Here is a 27926-nt window from a genome sequence, read left to right on the forward strand (position 1 = left end):
ATCAAAGCAACATATTTCCCCCAGTACTGTGATTCATATGCCTCTGCCTTCAGAGAGAGCTGGTCAGCCACTGGCCAGACCTGTATGTCTGCAGAGCCTTGTTTAGAGCTGGTAGTTTGGCACAGTGTTTCACAGTGTGCATGCTGAATTCCAAAAGCCAAAACAGCACTTCTGCTCTCAAGGAAATCTATACACAGCAGCCACAGTTTATTCATGCTGAGTATTATTCCTCATGCTCACAGGCGAATTTCTTGTTTTAAGTATTGGTTTCTCATTCAAAGTCTACTACTTTCACTCCTCAAATTCCACTAATTTCCTCACCTCAGCAAGAGAAAAAGAGCTTCAAGCCCTGACCCATGAACATAAATATATTTAAACCCATACAAAAACGTTTCCATGGAAATTTAAGGATCTGGTATTGGAAGACACCTTCTCATCTCAGGTTTGTGGTTTTTTGTTGGTTTTTTTTTTAAACAATTTTTCTACAAACTTGTTTTACATCCAACTTGTGAGGATGAAAGAAGCTGGTAGGTTCCTTCCCAGAGGATATATCCTGCCCCATGGCTCGCAGCATGCATGGCTACCAGCTGCTGGCATCTCCCTCTCACACTTAAGCAGCTTCCATTGAGGAATGCTGCAGAGTCTTCAGGCATGATGCAGTACCTCAAATAGGAGGATACAACTCATCTTGTGACACCATCTCCATAAATCTGCTCGCCGAGAGCTTCTGCATCTCCCAAAGTTAACCCAGGGCATTACTGGCATTCCTCATGGGCTCTGTGTGCACACTCTTGGGAAAGTGATCAGCAGATCCTGGGACAGAGCTAGGAACACATACTTGTCTGGGGAAGGATCTTCCCCTAGAGGAAAGCAAGCTGTGCTGCCTGCATGCTGGGGGCCAGGCAGCAGCAGCAGTGTGAGCTGCCCTCACTCTTGAGGCCGCTGCTGTTGTTAGGGTGGTTGAAATTGCCCAAATCTCCCTTGCCTGAGGACAGCACATTGAGCCATTATCACATGCACTGTGGGCAGGCAAATGTTTTGGTCAGCATGATATTATGGAAGATGATGCACCTAGGACATGCACTCTGTTTAACAGGACTTCACTTGGAACCCATAAATGGGAAGGAGGTGGAGCTGCTGAACAACACCCAACTGCTTCTGCTTCAGGAAAAACTGAAATAGCGGGCATCAGCCATGGGGCGAGGTGGCTCTGCAGGCAGTCCTACACCCTGATGTGTCCACCCAGCACTGGTCCTCACCCAGTGCAACACTGTGGCACATACACACATTGGGAATTACCATGCTACAGCAACCACCAAATATTTAGATACACTTCAAGACTTCCCAAGCAGAGTTACTGCTCTCAGGAAGCTGCCTAGAGTTTGCTCAAGAGAGAATAGGAAGTTTTGCTCAAGTGTAATAGGAAGGGAGCCCAGCTGGTTTCTGACGACAGCTGCTGACAGAAGCACGATGATGCGATTTACCTAAGAGAAGTGATGATTCAGATCCCTGGGTTTTCCCTTAGCCTCTCTCTCCACAAGGTAACGGGGACCCGCTGTCACTTCAAAACCATCTGGATTAGAGTGGAGAAGAGAAGACATCAAGCATACAAGTGCACCTGCCAACTCAGGAGGATCTTTAGAAGAACCTGCCTAAAGAACAGCTAGTGCAAATCTACCTTCCTCATGTATTCATCTTAGCTACAGCAAAACCAGCAGGGCTTCCCTCATCACTATCGTAGCACCTTTAAACCCTGAGGAACATACACTGAAAAAGCTCATTTGGAAAAACACCTGCTGCTTTCCACACTTGGGTACCAAGGGACACCACCTTCAAGAGAAGAAGGGGCAACATAAGGGGCAGAAAAACCCACCCGCAGAGCAGCCTTTCTGTCCCCAAGCCCCAGGCCCACTGGGAGCACACTGCACAGAACCTGTCTCAGCCACAGGACAGCATTTTCACTAGAGGTGGAGACAGTTGCTCTCTGTGACCAGGAAATGACGCATTGTTCCAGTGAACTCCTGCACCCTAGCCTGATGTTAACTAGTACAAAAGGAAGCCAACTGGGAACCTTCAATAGGTGGCAGCAGAAATGTATTATCAACCTAGAGGATTCCTTTAAGGACACCCCTTATTGGCAAAATTACTCATTTAGAGCAGTTTTCAGAGGTACACTGCTTCAGGTCAGACACTGCACCGGAACCAGGCTTATGACAGCAGAGTCAGGTCAAACACCAAGAACTTTGGGAGGTGGAAACTCACTCATATTCTGAAAATCCCCATGTTTTGCTTTGGCAGAAGTGTCCCTCACCTCTTGCAAAATGTAGTAAGTTCCCTAATTTGGTGTTTTGGTTTCTGTGGTCCTGCAGAGTCAGTACGGCTCATTGGAACACCTCCTAGCAATATGACTTTTGCAAAATCATACCACACCTTTCATCTCTTGCAGTTCCGGCCAAACAAGGCCATTTTAAAAGAAAAATTACTTCCATAAATTTCAAACATTGAACAAATCAGCAACAAAAAGATGATGTAAACTCCCAACTAACCAGCATCCCCCCCTAATTCAGACACGCTTGAACTCTGCTGCCTTGCAGGCAGAAAGCAGCCACATCCCCGCCAGGAACACATTTACAGTTCAGAGGAGTGACCCGGGCGGTGGGCCAAGGGAAGTTGTGACTCCCCGCATACCTGGTGAGCAAGGTGTGGCTTTATAAAGCTGACTCAGGGCTGGGTCAGGTCTCCCACATGCAGGAGCATGCTTTCAAAATAATTATTTCCTGTTCTCCCTAGGTGAGATGGAGGAGATGGGGGCAGGATGGAGGTTTATCGGGCACAGATAATCCACCTCCCTGGAGCTGCTTGGCATAAAGGACAATGAGGAGCAACGGCATGGGCCTGGTGACTAAGGCAAGGACAGCAGCACTGGTTTTATGACTAACTATTACTCAAGCAAGGAGGAATTTGGAGAGGGACCCGCATCCAGCTCAGCTCATTGCTTTGGATACTTCTGCAGCCATAAGCACAAAGGAGAGCTTTGACAATGAATCAGACCCTGGTTTAAAATGGCAAAGACAGACTTATCTACCAACTTTGTGTTAAAATGACTTCAGTGTAATCATAAAAGCAGCTTAATGCTAATCAGAAGAAACAAGCAACGTTTTCAGACCCAGATGACTAAATGTAGGCTCCTGGATGGACAAAACCATTCAGACGCAGCAGCAGAAGTGGCTTTTTATTAATGCATAATGTCCTTCACTTTCCCCTGAATTACAAAGGAATGCGAGCATACTGGCAAAGTTTGCTTGAAAAGCTTTTTCCATTAGTTTTTTTGGTTGATGTTGGTTGGTTGCAGGGGGTTTGCGGGGTAGGGGGTGTCTTGTTGGTTTGTGGTTGGCTTGTTTGGTTTTTTAATTGGAGCACCACCCCTCTACCCCAAAAAGTCCAAAACAAGTGCTGGCATACATTAATTTTGAAAGCATCTCTATAACTAGTTTGTAAAGGATTTAAAAGGAAGAAATCACCACCTATTTAATTATTCTCCTGCTTTTAAAATCTACAATTATGCACCTAAAAATAAAGGTAGAAACAGTGAAAATAAAGAGTCATCAAATTCCAGGTCTCCCTCCGTGAAGCCTTTGCCCTCTCAGCTAGTTTGTGTGCTTACTTTGCAGTCTGCAGTGCAGGGAAGACTAACAAAGACTTACTAATTAAGCAGTTGCTTGCAAAAAATCTGGGAGTTTGAAAACCTGTTGCAGTGAATGATTGCTCCAAATGAAAGATCCAGCTTTGCAAATGCATACCCATACACATAGACATCATTCCACCAAAATCAGCACCACCCACAACGACTCTTAAAGAAAATGTGGTGAGATGTTAAAGTTTTTATAAGCCTCTCAGATCTAAACCAGCGGAAGACCATTTCAGAGAGCTGGGAATCCCCTCTTAAATGTGATGATTTCAATCTTTCTACGCCTTAAGATTACAATGTCATGTTTTGCAATCAGTGACTTGTGCACTATTTAACATAGGACAAACTTCTTACACAATTTTCAAAGCAACACAATTTTCAAAGCAGAACACATTCTTATTTGATCTTTATCTAACAAATCTACCATAGGAACCAAACACCAAACCCAGTATTTAAAAAATACACCACCTTTCTTGTGATTACTTAAGAGCATTTGTTCCTTCTTAAAGCTGCAAGGTCCTAGTTGCACATGATCAGCTTTCATATGTCTAGGATAAGAGATAATTTGGATAAAAGACAAACAGCATAAAATACATATCAAGTTAGGCTGTAAGAATACAATCCTTTTGCTATCCTCAGTTTTAACAAATGACAATAAGACAGACCACTAGGTTTTAAACATAAAGAAATAAGTTAACTCAGTGACTCATCACAGCCTTGAAAGCAAGTAATAAGGCCTGTTATTCATGTCACCATCAGCATAGTCAGTTTAGGAGACAAAAAGAATTAGAGCAGCGTTAGCTACGTCCCACTTCCTCCAGTATTTACTTTACATTTGTATGGCCCCTGTCCAATGTCAGAGGACTTCCCATGAAGATTGATTTTTGTCCTGATGGCATTAGCTTTATGACCCTTAGACTCTCAGCCTTCTCACTATTTTATTATTTTAAAGCCTATTTTTCTCATTGTCCAGACTATTTTTCATTACAAAAATCAGGAATGACAATGCAGATTCTCCTCCTTGTAAGACAACCAGATCTATGGGGGGGGGGGGCGGGGGGGGGGGGAGGAAGTTAGCTTCAGCGACTGCCTTCTTCAAAACAAGCATCTCCGTGGAGGGCAGCCCATCACTGACAGCTCTGCCCATGCAGGCTGTGCTCTACTCTCCTACGGGAGTGCCTGTGGATGCTCCTGAGCTGACAGCAAGCTTAGGCAGGCAGCTGGACCACCTATATCCTCCAAAGGCAAGATAAGCCCCAGCTTTGCAGCCTGAAAAGCAGGAGCAAGCCCTGAGTGAAAACACAGACTCAGGTCTGGATGACAGAAGCCAACAAAGTCAAGATAAAACACATTTCCCAGGAATGTCACCAAGCCCAAATGTCTGTGCTTAGAAGGACCTGCCCAGACACCTGCAGGAACCTCAGACACTCAAAGCCATGCAAGATGAAGACTACCACCTGGCCCGGTCCTCACAGGGGGCCTGATGAGGCTCTACAGCTCACTTTCACACCAATCTGTAATTTGTGGAGCTCCCACAGCTCTCTCCTAAAAGGTCCATGCAAGCCCAAATGTTAACCCTACATGTTAACTTCACTTCCATACTCCATCTGTCCCCACATCAGGTGTCCAGCCTCCCTCTAAAGCAAGCAGAGAGAGACCACCTCTAGGAACAAGTGACCCTCTGGAAGCACTGTCTTTCTCTTGACTGCGGAGAACACCTGGACTCCTGACTTGTAGATGGCCAGGGAGAGTTAATGAAAATCCAAGGTGTGATTCAAGGACAAGAGAAGAGAGGTATCACCACTCTGAACTCCCAAACACCAGATACTGTAAAGCTGGGCAGGGAAGAGCGAGAAAGGGAAATAAAGAGCACACACAAAAAAGCCCAAAACCCAACCCTAAACCACACCACCTTCCAGGACAAGCAGACTACTTCCCAGCATTGCCCCAAACCTGCAAACAATCTGTGCCAGAGGAGTTACGTACATGCTTGCAAACCTTGATTGCATCTGAGCCCCCAGGTTACACGGATGGCTCTGGCTTGGCTTCTGTATGAACAACAGCAACAGAAGCACACCAGCTTTCCTTGGAGCAGACCAGGCCATAAAGCCAACAGGGCTGAAACCAAGCCAGGGGCTGACCTCGTCTCTGCACACGCTTAGAAACAAGGGGCACCTTCTGTGACAACATGTGTTTAAAATCATGTCCTCAGTAGGTGCATGCATGCCAGCAATGGCATGAGAGAACAGCACACTCATCCCAAGTAAAACCTGCTCCAGGCTAAAACACAGAGGGCTATTCTTAAGGCTTCCCCCCTCCAAAGCAAACAGGAACATTCCTTATTTTCCCGTTTATTTAAAAAGCCCACCGCACATTCCTGGGCACTGGCCTATCCTGAGCCAACCATAGGATGAGAACTTCTACACTGTAAATCCCCTAAAGAAATGGATCTAACCTGGGGACGGCCTAACAATTGCTACCTTCTGATGGTCGCTTAGTGGTCTGCAAAGTGCACCGCAAATCTCAAGAGACTAGTTTTCACATCATTAAAGCCACCCTCAGAATTGGCCTCCACACTGATGGTTTCAGTGTAAAAAAATGAAGGGCTGTCCAGAGACCTGCCACAGGAGCACATCAGAGGCACACAGCCACGCCAAGCAGGTCTGTCCAAGCCATACCTGCGCAGAGAACATGAACTCCCAGGCTCCAGCACTTCCCTGCAGCCCCACCTCACCTGCTTCAATCTTTGTTCCCACAGGGTACAAAAACTGTTGTGGCAACCATTACAGACGCCCTGGTTGACTCATAGAGGTGGGCACCACCATTATGCCTCAGGGCTGCAGCAAAGCCATTTTAAAGCTCCTAGAGAAAGATTAGAGAAACAGAAGCCACAGCATGAGCAAGTTTCCATCCCTGGCAGCACCAGGGAAGAAATCTGATGTTACCTGTGATGTCTGGTCACTATAAGGCATTGCAATGCAGTCATTTATTACCTTTACCAGGAAGGAGCCCTGCGACAACATCTAAGCCTTTAAACACGGAGCGCAGCAGTGTTTGACAGCAGCGTTCATTTCTGCACCATGAACAAGAGCAAAGAAGTTTTCTGTGTGGGATATTGGATATAATTGGACATGGCATTTTAGGGATCACACGAAGAATTTCTGAATTAGAAATCAAGCACTAAGGTATGGCTTTCCTGATCGTATCTTCTACTCCAATCAGACAGAGAAGAAAACAACCAAGCCTTTATCCCCACAGCAGTAAACTTTTAGTCTCCCATACACGTATGAAAGAATTGTCTAGGAAACAAGTGCATAACAATGTTGTGGTCAGAGTTTAAACCCAAAATCCAGTTCAGCCAGAAAGAAGCAGGTTGCTTTTGCCCTTTTCATGAAGGAGCTAAATTCAGTGGCACACAGTAGACAGAGCTGCCCAGCAGAGCCTCCCCCTTATTTGTTATTTTTAGCAATTTAGTCTGACAACGCCTGACAACTAAACACGCTGAATATAGCGGGAGAGAAGGGGATTATCAGACGTTATCAGAGAAAACACACAGTGATAATCACTTTCTCCACCCCTAATGAAGAATCAATTTTCCATGTCTTTATAACATCATAGAGTTTGTTCTTTTTAAAATGCCACATTTAAAAACAGAATCCATCTAGCCCTACAGTGGAAACGGATAACACTTCCTGAAGCAAAGCATTGTTCCACCCCTCACATATCATGTTTCCTTAAAAACAAGGGAAGAAAAACATTACTTGGTTTTTCTCCTAATACTGCACAAACATTGCTGAGCTAAAAAGAGTTTGTGTTCATCCCTGTAGAATGCTTTCAAAATAGATTTAACATATAACCACTCGTACCATGACACACAACAAGAATTTGATAGTATCTGGACTGGAAAGATCTGATTGCTACTACTAAGCAGGACGCTTCCCATGCCACTATGTAAGTGAGCCTATGCCATCAATCTCTGCAAGATTCACACAGGTTTTTGTAAGCCTCACTGGCACAGACTTTAAGCAGGCATGTACATTTTGCCAGCAAGCCTGGGCAGTCTACTTGGATTCCAAAGGATTATATACAAATTGTGAAGTTAAGAATGCTACATATGTACATACTCACATTCATACCTTAGCTTTAAGAAGAAGGGTAAAGCTACCTTGCTTTGTCTGCAGAGTAACTGAGAGGCTACACATTTGCCCCCTCCTACACATCCATACCACTCTGATGTTTTCAGGACACAGTTCCTCTCACTAAGTACACCCAATGTGTATTCCAGCCAAGCCTTATTTTCACAGCCTTGTACAAAGGCAGGTCTGGTTCTCCTTGCTGCTTGCCATGTGATGAGCAGCAGGGAGGATCAAACTAGCAGCATCAAATCAATTTTGTGATGCTACCTTGAAAAAGGCAACACACCACTGCCAACAGCAGAGGAACCCAAGTGAGAGGAGTGAGGGAAAGGGAACAACTGCAATCATGCATTGCAGTGGAGACTACCAGAGGAGGGAGAAAAGAAGCTTTCAAACCAGATGCAAAACCCCTCACTGTTTTCAAAGTTCACTCTGACAGCTGTAAACTTTGGAAACCCAGCTCATATCTCTGAAGCGGGTTAAAGCCCACATTTTCACAAATAGTCAGCACGCAGGAGCTCTCCTTGCTACACAGCTGGATGGATTTACAGAAGAGCTCAGAAGTGAGCCCAGCCCTCTGTGCTGCGCTACTCTGCAAACAGCAGCAAGCTAGCAGCGAGAGCATTTCTGAAACCCAGGTTTGTATCAAAAACACACATTTCACAATATCTTGGCAACAGCATCCTAAAAGCAAGGCACAACTGTCTCAAGCTTGTGCTACATGAGTAACCAGATCAGCCACACCATATAGATACTGGAGGATTACTCTGACCAGCTTGATTTGGCTATGCAAATTGAGAAATGTGAGTAATTAACAAGGCAGTTAACAATGTAAGCTTTAAAATCCTTCGAGTCTTAATAACGGATGGATGGAAGTTTTAACCTATCTTGGTTTGATATTTATTTTACAATGGTGCAGTGGAAGCACAAGGTCACAAAGTTTCACATTCTTTCCTGCTTCTGTCACAACTTCTCTTCAGGACAGAAAAATCCCCTACTCCTATGATAAGTGCTCTCTGACCTGGACTCAGGTATTTCCCTTGAGATCTCAGCTTCCAGCATTGTCCCTCTAAGAGCTTGTCCTCTTCCATTGCAAATCCCAAGCTTAAGGAAAATCCTTTCTACAAAACTGCTAGCCAGCTGGAAGCAGAGTAGTTAAAAGATGGACCTGAATATTCACTTACAACAAACTGTGGAAAGTTTTGTCAATCTGAGCCCTACTATTCATAGTTACAAAGGAAAACCAACCCATGTGGCAACCACCTCTCCAATCCCACCATATTTTGGGACAGTCACTATTGCTGGGAAATTCAATTCAGTGGTCATAACCAGAGACTCAAGCAACAGGGAGTGATGAAGCAGAAAAACACATTTGCAAAGCAGCCAGAGCTGAGGCTTTGTGTAAGAATGGTAAAGGTTGTAATTTGGGGGGAATTCCATCCATTCTGCTGAACTCAGCAATCAGAAAGTTCAGGAGGTAAGATCATTCCCCACCAGGAACAGGAAGAAACTGAGATGCACAGCTGAAGGACACAGTAGCCAAAAAGCTGACCACAGCCCACTAGACCTGGCAGTAAGGGACCCAATGGGCTGTTTGTAAACAGAGGCTGTCAGCCACATTTCCATCACTTCCAAATGCAGACATGCTGCTATGAAGTTCTCCAACCCCAATCACAGGGCTGTCTTTGCACAAAGCCACTGGCATCTGGGATATCTCCAGAGTAGCCAGGATAGATACAATTGCTTTTATCACCTGATCATAAAAATGACTGTGGCTTGTCTGCATTAACATCACCTTAAATATATAGCATATCCATGAAGTACTTGTTTTCCCTGTGCAGAAAAAGTTCTCATGGCCAGAAAGGCAAAACACCTTAATATCTGGCACAGATATTGCACTCCAGGCAATGCAACACACACTGATGTGCTTGCCCTACTGCTCCCCAAGCAAGCTGAGTCTTAAGAAGGAATTAAAAAAAAAAACCCAACAACAAACTCTACTTCTGCTTTAGTGTAAATAGGAGACAACAGAGACAGAACTGCACAAGTCTGAGCACTGACTTCCTATTCCTCCTTGTCCCTACTAAGCTGGTCTCCACACTCACTTTCTCCAGCACACTAACAGATGAGATAACCAGCTTGACACAACTCAGTCTTTGCTTCCTCTGTCATTCCCCAAAACCCAAGGAACAGGGTTTTGTATTAGTTACATTTTAGGGACATCAAGAAAAAAAATCTATTAACAGCCTTGGAAAAGTACATTTTGAACTTCTCCAAGAACTGTAAGCCACTAGAAGATAGTCAAGACTCACTAGATAACTTGTTTAAACACTGTGAACTTGTGCTACTTTATATTTCCTAGATATTCTTCTCTGCCTTGAAAACTCCAACCAGATAAACATAAGAACACCACAACGTCAAAACAAAGTCCCATCTCCCCCTAGATCCAGTCCTCAACAGCAGCTACAAGTAGATGCCTAGAACAGAGTGTAAAGACAGGGTAGGCATATAAGGTACTTCCTCCTCATACTTTCCCAGCCTTCAGACATTTTTAGCTCAGGGACTTCCCGAGCAGGATGCCATTTCTACATATTTGGTAATTCTCGATGGAGTTCTCTCGCATGTACTTGTGCAATTGTCCTGAGCCAGTGTAAACTTTTAATATCCACAGCACTGGTAAAGTTTCACATCACCTATCTGCTGCAAATAATCACACAAACATCCATTTGCTAGTTTTAAACCTTGCTCCTACTAATCTCATTTGAATCCCTCACCCCCAGTTTTCATATCAGGACACAGAGCAAACAATCACTCCCTGCTAGGATTGTAGATCTAGAAAAGAAACCAAGTAACATGAATTACCTGTAGGTTACTTGTAACAGATGCAGTGTTTCACCTAGTTACAATCCTTCAGAATGAAAAGTACCAGATAAAGACAAGGGATGTAGCATCTTGTTGACCTTCAAGGTTCTACTTTCATCATCATTACCTGCCAAAAACTTACCTCTAATTCCTTAATTTTCTCTTCAGCTATTCTCTGTTTTTCTAAGAGCTGATTATGAATCACTCCTTTAGACTGAAGAATAAACCTACAAGTGAAAAAGAAGAGACAAGATAACCACTGGATATTTACATCTGTTGCACACCTAGCCACACACCAAGTTACACTATGGTGACCTCTGCAAAGTATTCATCCTCAACCCATGCATTTTGGACAGAGGCAGAAAAAATTGCTATGATACCTCACACAAACCACCAGGCTGGCCTCAAAGGCTTGCTCACTAAATCTCATGTATGACTTGGGAGGAAGAGAATGGATACGCACATTATCACCCTCTATCATTCAGCGTCCCCGAATGATTTGAAAGCAATTCTTGCACACAGTTAGCAAGGGGAGTCTGTCATCACATTCCCTTCAAAAGGATCTAAGTCAGTTGATGGCATATAGTCAGGGAAGCCTCTCACAAGTAAAAGCAATTCACGACCATTTTAGTGGTCACAACCTAAACAAACCTGCACAAAAAACCCAAAGCTTTCTACAGAGAAAGGCTGAGAGAGTTGTCATTGTTCAAACTGGAGAAGAGAAGGCTTCAGGGAGACCTTAACTGCAGCTTTTCAATACATAGAAGGGGCTTCTCAGAAAGATGGAGAGAGACTTTTTACCCAGGACTGTCATGACAGGACAAGGACCACTGGTTTTAAACTGCAAAAGGGCAGGTTAGATTGGACATAAGGAAGAAATGTTTTACAATGAGGGTGGCAAGACACTGGAACAGGTTGCCCAGAGAAGTTGTGGATGCTCTATCCTTTGAAGTGTTCAAAGTCAGGCTGGACAGGGCTTTGAGCCCATGGAAGATGTGCCTGCCCACAGCAGGGGAGCTGGACTGGATGACCTGTGAAGGTCCCTTCCAAACCAAACCATTCTGTGACTTGGTGATACAAAAACAGGTGCTTCCACCAGAAACACAGAGCCATGACAAACTTGCCTTTACTTGAGCTTTCACAGCTCCCACTGTCCAGGGCTTTGCTTTCTAACACACACTCTCACTGAGCTCCAAATTCCCATGCTTTCTACATTCACAGTGTTCTTTTGTGGGGTGGGAAATGGTTATTTTTCATTGAAATTGCAACCCCTGATTTCTACTTCTTCTGTTTTTTTAATTGCCAAAGGGATTTGAAAGATACATCCATAACATCTCAGTCACAGCAATCCAGCTTACCAGCATACAAAAAGATTTGCACAGAAGAGCCTCTGAAGGAGCACCAACATCCAAACCAGCTCCCCAGCATGTGGCACTGGGATACGACAAAGAGGTAAAGGACAACTAAGTTCAAATGAATTTTAGGAACCCTCCACGGTTGTTTTTCAGCCTTCCAGACATAAAGAATGTACAAGCCGCAGATTTGGCCCTTCCTTACTTAGAAAGTCCCCCAGGGGATTTAGAAGGAGCCTCCACAGGTCATACCAATGAGGTCAAGGTCTCCCTCCAGCACCAACTAGGGTCAATGTCTTCCTGCCAGGTGACAAGAGCTCATGCTTGAACAGTTAAAATGAGCAGCTCTAATCAAGGCAGAATCAGAGTGCATTCCCTGTCCCCTACAGAAAAGTCTGAAATCAGTTCATAGTGCCATCTCCCATGACAGATGACATTATTAACAAGTTTGTTCAGTGCCTGGGAAACACAAATGCGGATCTGCCACTTGGCTTGAAACCCAGCATCCTCTGCATCAGCAATGCAACAGCCAAAAGGAAAACTACCTGCCACATGCATTCCTGAAATGCATAGGAGCAGAACTGCAGTTAATTATAACAGGTTTCCAATTATAACTCTCTTCAGTGCTGCTATTAACTGCACTTAGCAATTGCCTCCTCCTCCTCTTTCCAATTCTCTCCCTTGTCCAACTTCACCTCCTCTTTTCTACAGTAACTTCTGCTTTATCTTTCACATTGCATTTTTCTTGAATTTCTCCTTGTTTCTTCCCAGTCTCAGCTCATGCTTATTACTGGTGTCATATTTGTTCTATATCTGCTCCTGTTCTTTACAACACAGCTCACTCATACTTTCTTTGTCCCTCCCCCTCAATCCTCCCTTTCCATTAGATGCACCCACAATCCACTTTTTCATGTTTTCAGGTTGCAGCACCGTTAAAATAAAATATGGGTTTTGCTCAGTCTTGTGAAAATCAAGTCCACGACCACCCTTCTAGGAAAGGGAAGTCATTTACATTGCTATTAGATGCAAAGCCTGGATCCAGCCAGAAAGGAGCTATTTTTCAGGATCACCAGCAACCACATAATTGTGATGCTTTTACCTTGAGCCTACAATACCAGAAGAAACAAACATTAGCCTTCACACACATACACCCTGTAGATTTTGGGGTGAAGACTAAAATTTTGCCTTGCTTCTGCCATTAGTGAAAAATCAAAGCTGCAAAATACCCTCAATAAACAAAGCCATCAGTCCTTTCCCAAGTCACAGCTTCCCTGAGCCTGTGTGTGTATATGAACATTTCCTTAATTATTTCCATTTTTTGTGGGGGCAGCAAAGAAGAAGAGAATGCCTTCCCATTTGCTTCCCAAAACTGTATAGCAAAATTGATCATTTTGGTTTCACTGATGCTCCTGGCCTAAGAAACAAAGTTAAACACCAATACAGCTTGATCAATTTTTCCCGTGCTGCAGCTGAGAAGGTTCCTGCTGCACTGCAGGCACTAAGCAATCCCAGCTGGCTGAGAACCACTATGGGCACTAAAACCTTTGAACAAACAAGCGGCTGACTTCACTTCTATTCTGCAAATGTCAACAGCAGTCATCAGGGAAAATATCTTCCCTCCCACCCTCCTGCAATGCACTGGCAGACATGCGACAGCAAATTAAAATTGGATGAACGAAGTTAGCACTGACAAGACTTATGTGGGCAGCTGGGCATAAACACAACCACCCCAATTTTATTTGCCATCTAGTAGTGGGCTGGAACCTATATGCATTCACACACTGGCTCAGAAGCAGATCAAATGTCCCTGACTTGGCCAGCAGCATCCTTCAGAAGGTCTCCACCAGTACCAGCTTTGAACCACTCATTTTAATTCCCTGCTGCAAGACCATTGAGCCCTCAGCCTAAAGGATGCACAGGCACTGCTGTGTAAGCTGTTAAAAGCCAGTTTTTTGAAAGCTGAAACTATAAATCCACATCCACAGTTAATTATTTAAATCTGTGGCTTCACTTTCCAACATAGGGACTCAAAAAACTCATCAGTGTTTTAGCTTCTGGCTTGGGATACACATATTATGGAGATCTTGGCCAAAGATTTTACCTCAAGAAATAATGTGGTTTATGGCAGCACCTGAAAAAAGCAGAAGCTTGTTCTGCTCACCAGGTAAGAGGTGCTGCAGGGCACTTGTAATAAACCAGAGTTTAAATTTAATCAGGATTTCATTCTTCCAATTATCCTAAGTAAAACACGAGCTTGATGGTATTTTTTTTTTCTCACCAAGCAGGAGAAATAGGGCAGCGTCATTCTGCCACCTGGTTTTAGTTAAATGTGGTTATTTTATTTATGAATTTTTAAGCTTGTGAAAGAACCATGAGAGATTCTGAGGACTTGGCTCTTCCCTGAGTGAGACTGTGAATGAGCCTTTCAAACACATGAACTTCATTCACTGCCTGGAGGTACACCACCAGCTGAGAACTGGTCCCACATTAGAGTCACCACATCACAGAGCTGAGAAGCCACTTTCTGTTCTGTGACATTGAGCTTGGCAGATGACAGAACTAACACCAACTCCTTGGTGCAGATCAGCACTGAAGAACTACCTCCACAGACTGCTCTGCTGGAGTCCACCATAGGAGACTCCCAGCTCCAAGAGTTTGTACATTAAAACGGGATGGCTTTTAAGTATTGATAGTCCACAAAAGACAAGCAGCAAACCAAATCCTCTTCCTGGTAAGTAAGTTCACTTGTGTCTGTCTTCTCTCAATGAAGTGTCACAGCACACACTAATAGATCTGTCAAAAACAACACCTACACTATCAAAAATGACACAATGGTTCAGAAAAATGTTCAGCACCACAGTGGCAATTACAAAGCTTATTAACAATCACCTCCTCAGACAGGAACATTTTCACTGTTGTTAAATAACACCAGAAATATCTGGGTCAGAACAGACAAGTTCACCACATCTCAGCTGGTCACCCATTTCAAAGGGAAAGGCTAGTAAAAACAGAGCAGGATTTGCCCTATTCCAGATACTTAGATATTTTTCCATGTCCATACATAAAGGTCAAAACTCAGAACGAAACAAAGAAAATTAGAAAAAAAGCTACAAGAGAGGCAGGGTTCTCAAGGCCAGCAACGTTTAGCCAAACCTACGCTGCCAACAAGAGCAGCTCTGTAATAGAGTGAAGTGTTTATGAATTGGCTGTACCTATGTGCTCCAGTCTCCTGGTGACTGCTGGTTCTCAAGTGCAATACAAGGAATAAAAATAGAGCACAAAGGAACTGAAAGAGAAACCTCACTCTAAATATTCCCACTTGTTTCTATTTTCCTCCCTCTGCTAGCTCCACATCAGGATTTTTGTTTCCCTAAGGCAGAGAAAGTGGTTTATATACTCTCAAACTTATTGCTTGTTTCCTTCTGAAGGGATCTCTTACCCCTTCCCAATTATACATTTCTAGATATGATGCCCATTTGTTCAGTGTTTATACAGCACTCCCTTATGCCCTGGTCAAAATGGTCTTCAGGCTCTACTCAAGCTGGTCAGCAATGCTGTCAACTTCATAATCTGTCTGCTCCTTTGTGTCAAACATACACACCCACAGTGTAAGTAATTCCATAACTCAGTCTGTTTGCACCAAAATGTACTGTTTACTTGACTTTTAAGACTTAATATTAAATACTGAAAGATCTGCCTCTTAACGCATGAGGTTATGGAGATGTTTGTGCAGCACATGCCACTCTTCATTACGACATACAAGTCATTAAATTTAAAGGAGGAGTACCAGTGATGCTCATAGTTAAGGTTTTCCATTAAGAACTCATATTCAATTACTTGCAACTGCAACCAACTTCAGCCTTTACGTCTGAAACTTTCAGTGGCAGGCATCTGTCCCAGACATGAACACTGTTTCCTTTTCTTGTTCTGGTTAGGAAACATGGTCCAGGTGTTTCTCCTGCACAGCTTGCCAGTGCAAGAGGCTGTTCATAATAAAGTATTAAAACCAAGAGGGAAGGAGCCACACAGCAGGCCATGGGGCTCCCTCCTGCCAGTCTGCAAAGGAACTCTTCCCACTTGGGTCCACACAGATCACTGCAAGAATCTGCATAGGGTACCAGGGGAAGCCTTACCTTTTCTCCTGCCCAGTACTGATATATACTCCTCTGCCTAATTTCAGAGACAGACAATTTTAAAGGTAGGAACATTCCAGTGCTATTTTGCCCGAATACTGATGAATGACAGATCTAAAAAGTCCATTCATCTTGGCTCCCAGTTCACACAAAGGGTCACCATAATTTCAGCTTTACAGCTCCTGTTGCATTTGAGGAACTCTCCAAAAACTTAAGATACTGAAAAGAAAATGATCAACTTTGTACAAAGTCATAACACCATTTTAACACGTTTATTGTATTTCTAAGAAAATTAACATGCTGTGCTATAACACAGCACAGTCCTTTACATGGAATATCCTGCTCCTTGAAACCAAGCGTCTTCATTAGACTACTCCATAAGAAAAGTGGGCTAAGCCCAGTCATGCCCTTATCTATTTAAAGATGTTTTTTAATTCTGAACTTGCACTGCTGTTCAAGCTTTGAGCATACTCAGTAGAGGATTATTGCATTTCAAGTCCTGTTCAAAGCCAATGGAAGAGAGGCTTCCAACAAGCTGATCCCAAGCAATCTAGCTTGATTAAACAGGTGCCAGCTGTGCGCAATTGCAAGCACCCAGTAGTTCCACTCTCCTAGGGTCTGCTTATGCTTCTATAAATGATTCCTTACACAGTTCATAACAGGCGCTGCTTATATCCCAGCGAATTCCAGTTTTAGTCATCCTGGATGAATTACCCAGTTCCAAACAAGACAAGGAAGCAATATTAAAAAAAAAAAAAAAAAAAAAAAAAGGGAAAAGCATGCCTAATTATAGTTTGCGCTGCCACCCTTCATGTCTAAGGGTTTCACATTTTTCAGTCTGATTTTGAATTTCCCATTCAACAGATCATATGCCTTCACTAGAGCTGCTCAGAAACAGATGGAGTTGAAACTTTTCCTATGTTTGCTTTTATTTTAGTGGTCAGTCATCTCACTGGGTCACTCTTGATATAGCTAAACCTAACTATTCCTGCCTCCTCCTGACCAAAGCAGCACATACCTTAAAGCAAAAACAAATCCTGCAGCTTATATTGGGAGGATTATATATGAACACATTCCAAGAGCAGCAATTTATAGTTCATGTGTCATTTTACTACTGCACTCAGAGAGGTGGATACACACCAAGGAGCTGTTTGGGAAGGAGACATCAGTTGAAGCACGCTGGCAGCATCTCGGGTGGGCAGCAGAACCTGTGCAAACTCAGCCTGACATCACTAGAGCACACACAGAGACCTGGATTAGCAGTACTGGAAGCAGTCCAAATCAAGTCCTATGTAGGCCACAACAAGGGTAACTTTTACTCAGATGATCATTTGTAAGCCATAAACCTATTTACTTTAAGGAGCTAAAGGAAGAGAACAGAAAGTGCCACACAGTTTGCTTCCTCAAACCTCTCCATGGACTGGCCCAGCATGTCCATCCCACCCTGCTGAGGGGCAATAGGGTTTGTTCTACACTTCAGGCCATGTTTACATTGAGTTTTCAATTTATTTTTTTTTTAATCTGTCAATAGCTACAGCATATTACATTACCTCAAGCCAAGATAGTAACACAGCTTGCAAACAGCAGTTTTTGCATTGCCAGACACTTAACTAGATGGTAGATTTATACCATTGTTCATGCTTGGTTCTTTAAAAAAAGAAAGCTGGAATATACCTCTAAGTGTGTATTAAATATAGCACAACCCAAAATAAAAAAATAGTGCTGTGGTCTGCTTTTAAAGAACACTGATTCTTTTTGAAGGCTCAATTGAAACAGATGGAATTTAAAAAAATAATTAAATAAAAAAAAGAAAGCAAATGCCTCCTCTATACCACACAGGAATTAATAACATTTGAGATTCAAACTATATGGGGAAAACAGTGCAAACATGACTGCAGTTCATGTAGATGAAACCTTCACGAGTAATTTTTCCTCACTATATCCCTGGTTTAGTAGTTTTACCTTCTAATTTTGCTTTAATATAATTTTTTAGCATGTATCAATGACGACCTGTAGCTTGTTTAAACACAGGAAACTCCAATGACTACAGCATGCCTACTAGCAGATGCACTTCAAATAATTTTTTTCCAGTCTAGGTTGTACCATATTTGAAAGTTACAAGCAGCAGAAAACAGAAACCATTTTTCCAATAATGGGAAGTCAAAATCCATTTCCAAAGTCTCCTGTATTTTTAAGAATTTCTCACAAATTCCTAATGAAGAACAATAAAAAAAAAAAAACAAAAACCACACACACACACCGCCCCACAACATCAAATGAACACACACCTAGGGAAACACAAACAAACAACCATTGGGTGTGAACACCTTGGTCAACCAATCCTAAACTAAATAATTTTCTTCTCTAAAAAAGGTTTTTTTATTGATAAATCTTCTGTGATCAGAAAGGTGAACTTTACAGTAGTAAATGAAGTGACAAGGAGATAGAGCTATACTCTGACAAGCAAACTTACGTTTACCCTTCACTAAGAACCTATACAAGGAAAAAAAATATATAAAATCAGGATACACATATTTTGAAAAGCAAATCCATCCACAGTTGCAAGAAAAATTAAAATAAAATAATGCTTTGTGCCTTGTCCAGGAAAAAAACTCTGAAGTGCTAAGTGAGGAACAAGACTCAACTATGGGCTTGTGGTTGTTCAATAGCAAAGCCTTGGCTTTTGCATATCACAAATCCTGCTACAACAAAGCATCAAAGAAAGCAATATAGCAAACATCACAGAAGTGGATGTAAAGATAACACAGTCAAAAGATTTCAAGCATAAGACTGGTACAGGGGTATTTCTGGATGCTAGAGTTAAATTAGCTAGCACTAAAATGATCACACTGTTGTTTCCTGATCAGTAAGAACAAACTTTAGAATCAGCATTTGTGGACTGAAAAGGCTCGATGGTGCTTTGGAAAATTGCTTCTCATAAAGCCTGATAATTTATTATTTTTTTCTAAACTGGCTGAAATATTCTGTTAATTCAGCAAATAGTTTTGGAGAAAACAAAACTAAAAATTCAAGACAGCTGTTGTAGCATTCCCGAGTTCAGCACTTCGGTTATTGCATCTCTGTATTAAACTTGTGTAAAATAGAGATCTCATCCCACAGAATTGGTTTCCTCTTATTTTACTTCAGTTTTTTAATGTAGGGGTCATGAATTAACCCTCCTGCTTTCACACTTTGAACATGCGGCTAGGTCAGAGGATGCTTGGACCTAGACTTCTCATTTGTATTAAGGCTGTTACAAGTAAAATTTAAATATTTTGTTGACATACACGTATGAGACCAGAAACTGATGCTGGGCACCTCCATCCAACAGCTGCGAACCCTGAGTGTTGGGTACCTCATGTCACACCCTGCCCCGCTGGCTAGATATCCTTTGACATCACACCTGGAAGGGCATTCCCAAGCCAGACAAGGATATGACAGGGACTTTCCCAGTACTACTTTAGTCCAGTGATTTGGCCATTCTCCTCTGCCACAGGAAAGCCAAATTTAAGTGCTCACGCTAAACCAGAGAATCAGCCCTATATTCTGAAAGAAGTGCCCTAGAACTCCATATTTCCCCAGGGACCTGGACCTTTGATTCCAATATTTCCTTTAGGAAATGGGGGGGGAAAGACTCAAAATACATTACTTTAAATCCACTAAATATTGAAATATCGGGAAGTTCCTTGCTGTTTCAGAATATCAGAGTGACATTTTAAGTGCCTGGACAACTTCAGAAATAAGACAGTCATGTTCCATGATTTTTTTGCAAAGTCATCTGGCACAGCAAGCTACAAAAGCAGGAGCAGTTCAAGCTCCCCAAAACATTTAATACTTGTTTCAGCATGTAACCAAAGAGAACTCTGTAGCACTGAAGCAAAAGATGAGTTGCATTTGCAGGAGACCCCAGATTTCCTCCTTCTGGAGGTAGGGACAAAACAAAGGTACCTTACTACAGCCTTCTCTCCCCACAACAGTCTGACCTCCAAACTGCTGCCCTGCAAGTGCAAGACCTCTTGAAGGCTCTGGCATTTGTACGACAGCACATTGCCTGTGGATGACAACAGATCAGACTGTCTCTCCTAGCAACAACAGCAGTCTGCATGAGTAGTCTGTGTCTGTTCTGACCCGCATCTTCTCAGTTTCGATTTCATCTCCTTTACATTTACCCAGGTAGCTCCTTCCTCTGTGTTAACTAGAAAACAGGCAGGGAAGAAGTCAGGGATAAAGAAAAGACAAATGGAACAGGTTTGTTTGAATGTCATGGTCTTAGTCCTAAAGAGTTAAATGTCTCCAAGCATCAACTACAAGCTGTATGGTAATCTGCTATCACAATGCCCATGGAGTAGATGAGGGAACTATAACCAAGAGGTTTATTTCAAGTAGGGCTAAGTAAAACATCTGTTTTTTAAATTCAACTATTATTCTTATTGTAAGACCCTTTTTTCTGCTGCTTATACATTTGACTGCTTATACACTGACTTATCAGATGCATCCACTCTACACCAGTTCTCTGTCCAAAGCTGATTTTTTAAAGAAATACAGCTGTTTCCTGGAACTTGGCAGATCTACACCTTGCCTGCAAGCCACGGAAATCTCTTCTCTGAAGAGATCTTGCATGGAGAAATTATGCAGAGCAGCAGGGCAGGAGAGCTATAACTGGACCAAGATACCCAAGAGATACAAATGAGCAGCCCAGGGCAGCTGGAATAAGATTGAGAACTAAGTGGGGGAAGGGCAGGAGGGAGATGTTTCAGAAATCAGAAGATGGCAAGTTGGAAAAGGAACCTGTGCCCAAGAGAACAAGCTCCCTTTCTTATCTGGAACAGAATCCAGGAGTCCAGACTCCCAGCAGTTTACCACAAAGCCCACTGACTAGCTGTGCTCCTCTCAACCTCCTGATCAGCCAGGAAGAGGATGACAACCAACTGCTGCCCCTTACTTCACTGCTCAAATCAAAGGCACCTGTACAGACTACTACTGCATTATCCCGGCATGCATCTTTTTGATTTTTGCTTTCTGTGACAGTTCTCTGAAAAGATCTTTATAGGCCCACACACACATAACACTGTTGAAGAGCATTGTTCAGGCTGCAACAAAAGAGAGTAGTTCAAAATCAAGAAAAAGCTGAAATGAAAACTAACTGGGTGATGGGAAACCTTATGGCTTATGCACTTGTCATGCCACGTAGCCTTTGGTTCCTCACATACCATCTCCCAACAATCTTGTTCAACATACAGCATAAACAGTGGTCAAGTACCAAGCAGTAGACAGAAATTTTGTTTTCTTCGCAGTTTAGTGCCTGATTGTACTGACTAGACACACCAGACATTGTGGAAAATAAAATCTTCCCTTTTTCAACAGCTAGACAGAGGAGCTTCAAGTTTACAAACTACATATTGGCCAGAGGCTGACAGCAACACGCTTGTCCCTGGAATTCATTTAAGTATTGCTGCACCTGTCAGCTTCCCAGCAGCTGGACTTCAGCACTGAACTCTGCACCACAAAGCCTTACCCAAGGAGATGGACAACAGAGAAGCCACTCCAATTTCACAGACCAGACTATACTTAGTAACTGAACCATACAGACTAAACTTTGTATGTCCCTCAGTTCTTTGTGAGTTTTTTGAAATGTCAGCGGGAAGCACAATGCAGTTACCATATTCTGCAGTGATCTATACTGGTAGAATTGAACGCCAATCTCATACACACAGAGAGAAAGTAAAAATGCAGGTACAACAGCTGTATGCAGTAGTGATTGATGTCTTCAGGGGTCCGAGGAAAGAGCTTACAGTGATTTATGAGGTCTCATTTTCAAACAAAACCAAGAATCACAGTACAAGCAGGAATATTTTAAGTCCCAGGAATGATCAAGAGCGTTTAATCCTCTCTCAGGTTTCACTTGTGTATGATTCCGAACTGCTCTTAACAAAAAAAAAAAAAAAAAAAAAAAAAAAAAAAAAAAAAAAAAGAGTAAAAAATGATATTATTACAGCTGTCCCTATAAAATGACTTTGTGTGACTCTAGAATTTTATGGGGACAGCTGTAATAATTACTATAATTGCAGAAAACCTTGAACACAAATTTGTGCTATATTATTTGCTTGATTTTTACATTCTTATTTTATTTTTCAAGTGTTCTCCCATCTGTTGTAGAAGTAAACTGATGATAAAGCAAAATCAAAGCAAAACTGACTATCTATTTTGGCATGGCATGAAAAGCTGCTTTCTTCACTGTGCCTAGCACAAGGGCTGAACATTTTTATTCTGTAAATAAGGATCTCATCCAGGTTATAAGTTAAAAGAATGTAAAGGGAAAGGTCTGAAATATTCAGACAGAATTCTGAAGCTTAAACTTTCAGCATAGTTTTCAAAGCAATATGATGATATCAGTTCACAAATAGCTTAAGCAGAAGTCCAGCATAGTGGTAGTTGTCTCAGGCTACGTAACAGGTCTTTCAAAAGAGTATGAAGTAACAGAACTGAAATGTATTTGGCAAGATGCCACCATTCAGATGATATCTCAGCCTCACGGATACATACAGTACACTGTAATTCATCATCTCATACTATGTGACACTGACATTTCTTGTGTCAAACCAAAAATAGCTATAGCAAAAGTAAATTGAGCCCCACATGTAAAGGCCAGTAAGGCCTCCATACATTATACACACTACAATGTTTAAAAATAAAAAAAAGGACCAAGCTGAGGAATGACAAATGGACTTTCACATCTACCAGTGGTGCAGGGAAAGCCTGTCAGGAAGGAAAGAGGCTCAAGACAGGGGTTCAGAGAACAAAAACTGCACAACTCCTTTCCAAGTAGTGCAGAAGCAAGTACCAAACTAGGCAGATTTCCTCCCAGGATGCAGCACATCACCACAGTTAATCAAGCCTTCAAATTCCACAAAGACCTGGAGTATCTTATCCTATGGATGTGTATGTACTAGCCCTATGCACACACCCCAAACCACCAAAGCTGGAGAAAAAACAGAGAAACTATCAGAAGCTGTATTCTAAGTAGCAGCTTAAATGACATAAAGAAGAAAAATAGAGGGAGGAGGGGGGGAAGAAAGTTGAGCACAGGAATAGAAGCACAAAACTTACTTCAACTAATTTAGCTATCCCAGAAAGCTGTCAGAAGAGCACCAATAATAGGAGTTAACACTGATGCAGACCTCCACCATTTCTGGATAACTGAAACCCACTAGGCCTCTAACATTTGCATGCTAGATTATGCAAAGGAAATTGAGACATCAAATATCGCTTTGGTGGCTGAACTCCCACATCTGTGCAAGCCAATGAAGCCAACACATGAAAAAATCTGCAATTCTACTTCACAGAACATGGCTTATATGTCCAGCAGAACCATAATGACCACCTCCTTTGGTGTCCAGTGGAACACAAGATGCTAGGCTGCCCTTGAATTTTAACTCCTCCTCACGGGCTGCTTTAGCCTGCTTTGCTAAAAGCCCAGATTGCAGCAGTAAATTCTCTGCTAAGGCTCAAGGAAGATCCTCATGTCCTTGGTGCATGTTCTCCATGCTAGGCAGTGACACAGATCATAACGGAGCATTACGGCCAACTGGTAAGGGAGCCTTCAGACCCATGGCCAGAACAGGCAGAGCTCACAAAAATATCATGCCAAGCTAAGGTTGGGGGCAGTGGGAAGAGGGAATGAGCAGCATTCAGAAGAGCACTCTTAATTTATATTTGCACAGCAGCTAGTACAACAAAGCCCATTAAGAGTTCAGCTTTTAAATACTATCATAATGCAAATATTTTTCTGATGGCACCTCTGACATCCCTGAGAAGCGAGAGCTGCCTGCCATACCTAAGCCATCCAGTTTGCTCATGGAAAGGTAAGCAAAAGACGACTCCCCAGAAGATTGTCACTCCCACAGCTGCTGCACACAGAGAAAGTGTAAATGGTTTAGGACACAAAGAAGGTAAGCAACTCCTACTCCTACGTGGAAGGCAGAAGCAGAAAGCAGGACAATGCATTTCAGGCAGTGTGGAAACACCATCTGCTACCCACATCTGATTCACGAGCAGGATTACTTTATGATAAAGACCAATACACTCACATGCTTGAGGGAATTCTCCATATAGGAGAATAATTCTATACTTTCAGATTTTAAAAAAGCTTTTAAAAAACCTGTTGACCACAGAATTATCTTCTACTCTTTGTCTGTCTGCTCTGTGACAAAACCAAACAGAAAAAAAACCTTATGAGTCATCTCATGACTACTCCAAACAAAAATATTTGCTACACCTACAGCCTGCCTGGATCAAATCAGTCACCTCTTGCAAGGGACCAAAATCTATCTCCTTGTAAGATACCTGTCACTAGCATTCCCATACAAACCCAGCATTTAATTCACCTACATGGAAAACTTTATTTACTGGGAGCCAAGAAGGGGACTCCGTCACTCTGAACACCTCCATCAGCCGGGGTACAACTTCATCTGAAAACCTGCAGCAAAGGGCAAACTGCAAACCATTGCTGGCTTCCCAGTCCTGCCACCTCCCTACAACTCAGTCTGGAGATTGCATGGTCTGATGGATCAGGGCACTTGTAGTCTGACCTAGCTCACTGCTCAGCCCTGCAATCATCCACTTTGACATGAAGAAGGTGGGGTAAACACAGGGTGCAGAAGAGGTCGATACAATCACCCCTCCTTTTGGCAGCAGTCAGAGCAGATTCAGTGTTTCACAAAACCACATCCCAAGCTGAGCAGAGTCATCACTGTTGTCCAACACACAAGGGAAAAATCAAATCAAAAACACAGAAATCTAGTGTAATATTTATCAAGTAAGCATGTGTTTCAGATTTGAAACCACTTTGTACAGTCTTCCATCAGAGGCTGCTGAAGTCAAATCAAAGTGTGTTGCAGAAGGTAATCAAAACATGTTAGTTCTGGTTTAAGGTGTTTCTTTTGACAGCCATCCAATAGATGGAAGCAGGTCCTTAAGAGTGCACTGGGACTACCCATATGAGCTTTATACTCACTTCCAATGGTTTAAAAAATGCAGGCAATACCTGTTAAATCCATTCCCTAGCATGATATTGCAAAGGTCATTTCTGTAGAACTTTTGTGCAAGCAAAGCCCTGAGCACATGAACTGTGCACAGGGATTTTTTAAGGAGTCTGATGCAAACTACATTGGAAATTACTGAAGCTGGACAGATTTTTAAGAGCCTTGTCACAAATGCTGTTTGTCACTAGAAAGCTGCTCTGCTAGTCTAGATTACAAACTTCCCAGAGGTACCAGACAAGACCATTATGGCCTGGAGCAGAGCCAGCCAGCATGCAAAACAACACAACGCCAGTAGCATTTGTAACAGTCCTCCTTCACAGCAGCTGGTAGCTAACGCCAAAAGATAAAACCCAGTAAGTCTTACTGCATTGCCAGGCAGATTGCTGGAATTCAAAATTAAAGCCAACAAAACAAATGAACATGCTAAGAGAAAGCTAGCACTTTCTTTGTAAAGGGAAGAACCTCCTGCCCAGGGCAACAGCCTAGAGGCCTCTTACACACAAAGGCTGGGGTGGGTGGGGGTCTCCCTGTGCACGGGGCCACAGTCACCGCCGCACTCTGCTACAGAAGCCAGGTACGCCTAAGCACGGAGTCAGCCGTGCTTGACACAGCAAGGAAGCCCCGGCCAGAGACCAGGCAGGTACTCACATCCTCCCCACGCCCTCGTACATGCGGGTCTCGTCCACCAGCATCATGACCTCCGTGTCAGTGAGGTGGGCGTGCTTCTTCGTCTTGCTCAGCTGCTCAATCTGGATGTCGGCCAGCTTCACCTTCTGCTGCGTGTCTATCACCTTGGCCTGCAGCTCGGTGAAGGCCTGGCGGGGGGAAAGCAGCGGCAGTGAGGGGTGACTGTAACAGGCCACGGCCCGCCGGCCCTGAGCTGCTGAGGCCGGACGGCGGGGCGAGAACTGTCCCTGGGCTGCAGGGAAGGGGGGACACTGGACAGCCACCGCCGAGGACACGAAGAGGACACGCCGCCCGCCGCGGAGGGGATTGTACCTTCTTCAGCTCCAGGTCCACGGGTGCCGCCATCTTGCCGCCGCAGGGCGCCTGCGCGGTGTGCTGCTGCGCACGCGCCTGGGCGGGACGGGGGCGCCGTCCCCTCCGCGGCGCCGCGCCGGGGGTCTCCCCCCGCGAGGGGGGGCGCCTGGCGGGGCCGCTGGGTCTCCTCGCGGGGCCGGGGCACCCGGTTGCGATGGGCGGGACGAGGCCTCCCCGTGGGCCGGTCCCGCGTCCCAGCGCAGCCGCCTCAGCGGGAGGCGGCGCCGCGCGGGGGACGAGGCGAGGCCCGTCTGACGGGGGTGCGCCCAGGCCGAAGCCGGGGGGAGCCCAGCGGGCTCGGCCGGGCCCGGGGGCGGCGCAGGCTCCTGGGCAGCCCCGAGGCGCCGCTGGCGATCTCCTGAGCTCGGTGGGGCCCAGCCGTGGGGGCACCCGCCCGGCCCGGTCGCCTGCGCTGGCGGAGCGCTGCCAGGCGTTGGGGGCGCGGGGGACACCCCTGCCGCCTCCCTACCCCCCAGCACCCACAGAAGGGCCCGCTGCTGGCCACAGGAGAGGGCCCCGGAGCCGGAGCACCAGGACAGCCCAAAAGGCAGTAACGGGTGCTTCAAGCGGGGCCGGAGTGGTGATTGTTAATGCCTGGTGCCTCCCCTCCCCTCCCAGACCTGCAGGTGTGCTGGGGCTGGGGGTGCTGGGTGCCTCGGGCCCAGTGAAGCACCAAGGGGTGGCCAAAGTGGCGGTGTGCCCACCAGGCAGGGTACCGAGCCGGGCTCAGAGGGGCCGGGGGGGTTTTGACTGCCTGCTGCCCGCAGCACCCTGTGGCCTGCTTCTGCCTGCGGGTGGTTCACCATCAGTCCAGCACAGGAGCTTTCCTTGGAGCTGGTTCACATAAGGGGTGAGATCATGATGAGGCCATCAGACACATTTTGGGCAAAAGTAGCAAAAACTGCAGTGGCCAGCATGCTGCTCTGCAGCCAGAGGCAGATGGGGGAACCTGCTGCAACACCCCTGTTAGAAGGCAGAATGCAGGATCTGACCTTCAGGGACTCTTGGCTCTTGTTGCCACCTGCTCCCAGAGCACAGCTGGCCCTTTCAGTGCCCTCCCCAGCTCTTCCTAGCCACTGCTGCTGCCCACCCGCTGGCCCCCCAGCGTTGTTACTCACCCAGTGCAGAGCTGGAGCTGGGGGCGGGCTCCACTGCCTGCACCTGTTGCCCACAAGGGCACCTGCAAGCCAGCATGAGGCCTTCCACTGTGTCCCCAGCCCCACAGGTGCCTAGGGAGGTTTGTGTTGCCCTCTGTGCAGTGGCAACAAACCTGTGGGAGATGCCTTACTGTGGCAAAGCCCATCCCAGGCTCAAGGCTTAGTGGGCTGGGCGAGTAGCTGGGCAAAGCCAACAACCCCAGTCAGGAGGAAAATAAGAGAAGTGGAGCTGTGTGCTGGGCTGTTGCCACTGCTTCCAAAGGGAGGCAGTGGGGGTGGTTCAGCCACTTCTGGGGTGCCTCTTTGGCTGCTTCATCTCTGCCCTAGTGCACCGCTGCACCCCTGCCCCACCCAAACCCTGCTGCACGGTGATGGCCAAAGGTGCTAAAGCACGGCTGCCAAAGTGCTGGGGCAGGCAGGGAAGACCTGGTTACTAAATTGACTAATGACTATTGCAATTTTTATTAAACATATATCTGGGATTTTGGAGGTCTCCTAGCTTTCACCCTCATTCTG

General features: G+C 44.5%; 1 protein-coding gene across 1 annotated transcript in view; it reads right to left on the bottom strand.

The window, feature by feature from the left end:
• The window catches only part of PFDN1 (prefoldin subunit 1), a 32550-nt gene extending 6192 nt beyond the window's left edge, over window positions 1-26358 (bottom strand). Inside the window, exons 1-3 of the mRNA XM_040602643.1 lie at window positions 26212-26358; window positions 25861-26027; window positions 10829-10913 (exon numbers count right to left, since the gene is read on the bottom strand). Of these exons, the coding sequence (XP_040458577.1) occupies window positions 10829-10913; window positions 25861-26027; window positions 26212-26244 (285 nt within the window). The 5' untranslated portion in view covers window positions 26245-26358. The remainder of the gene's footprint in view (window positions 1-10828; window positions 10914-25860; window positions 26028-26211) is intronic.
• Window positions 26359-27926: the final 1568 nt, after the last annotated feature.

This window comes from Falco naumanni, chromosome 8 (assembly GCF_017639655.2).
Source record: "Falco naumanni isolate bFalNau1 chromosome 8, bFalNau1.pat, whole genome shotgun sequence".
Classification (NCBI taxonomy): Eukaryota; Metazoa; Chordata; class Aves; order Falconiformes; family Falconidae; genus Falco; species Falco naumanni.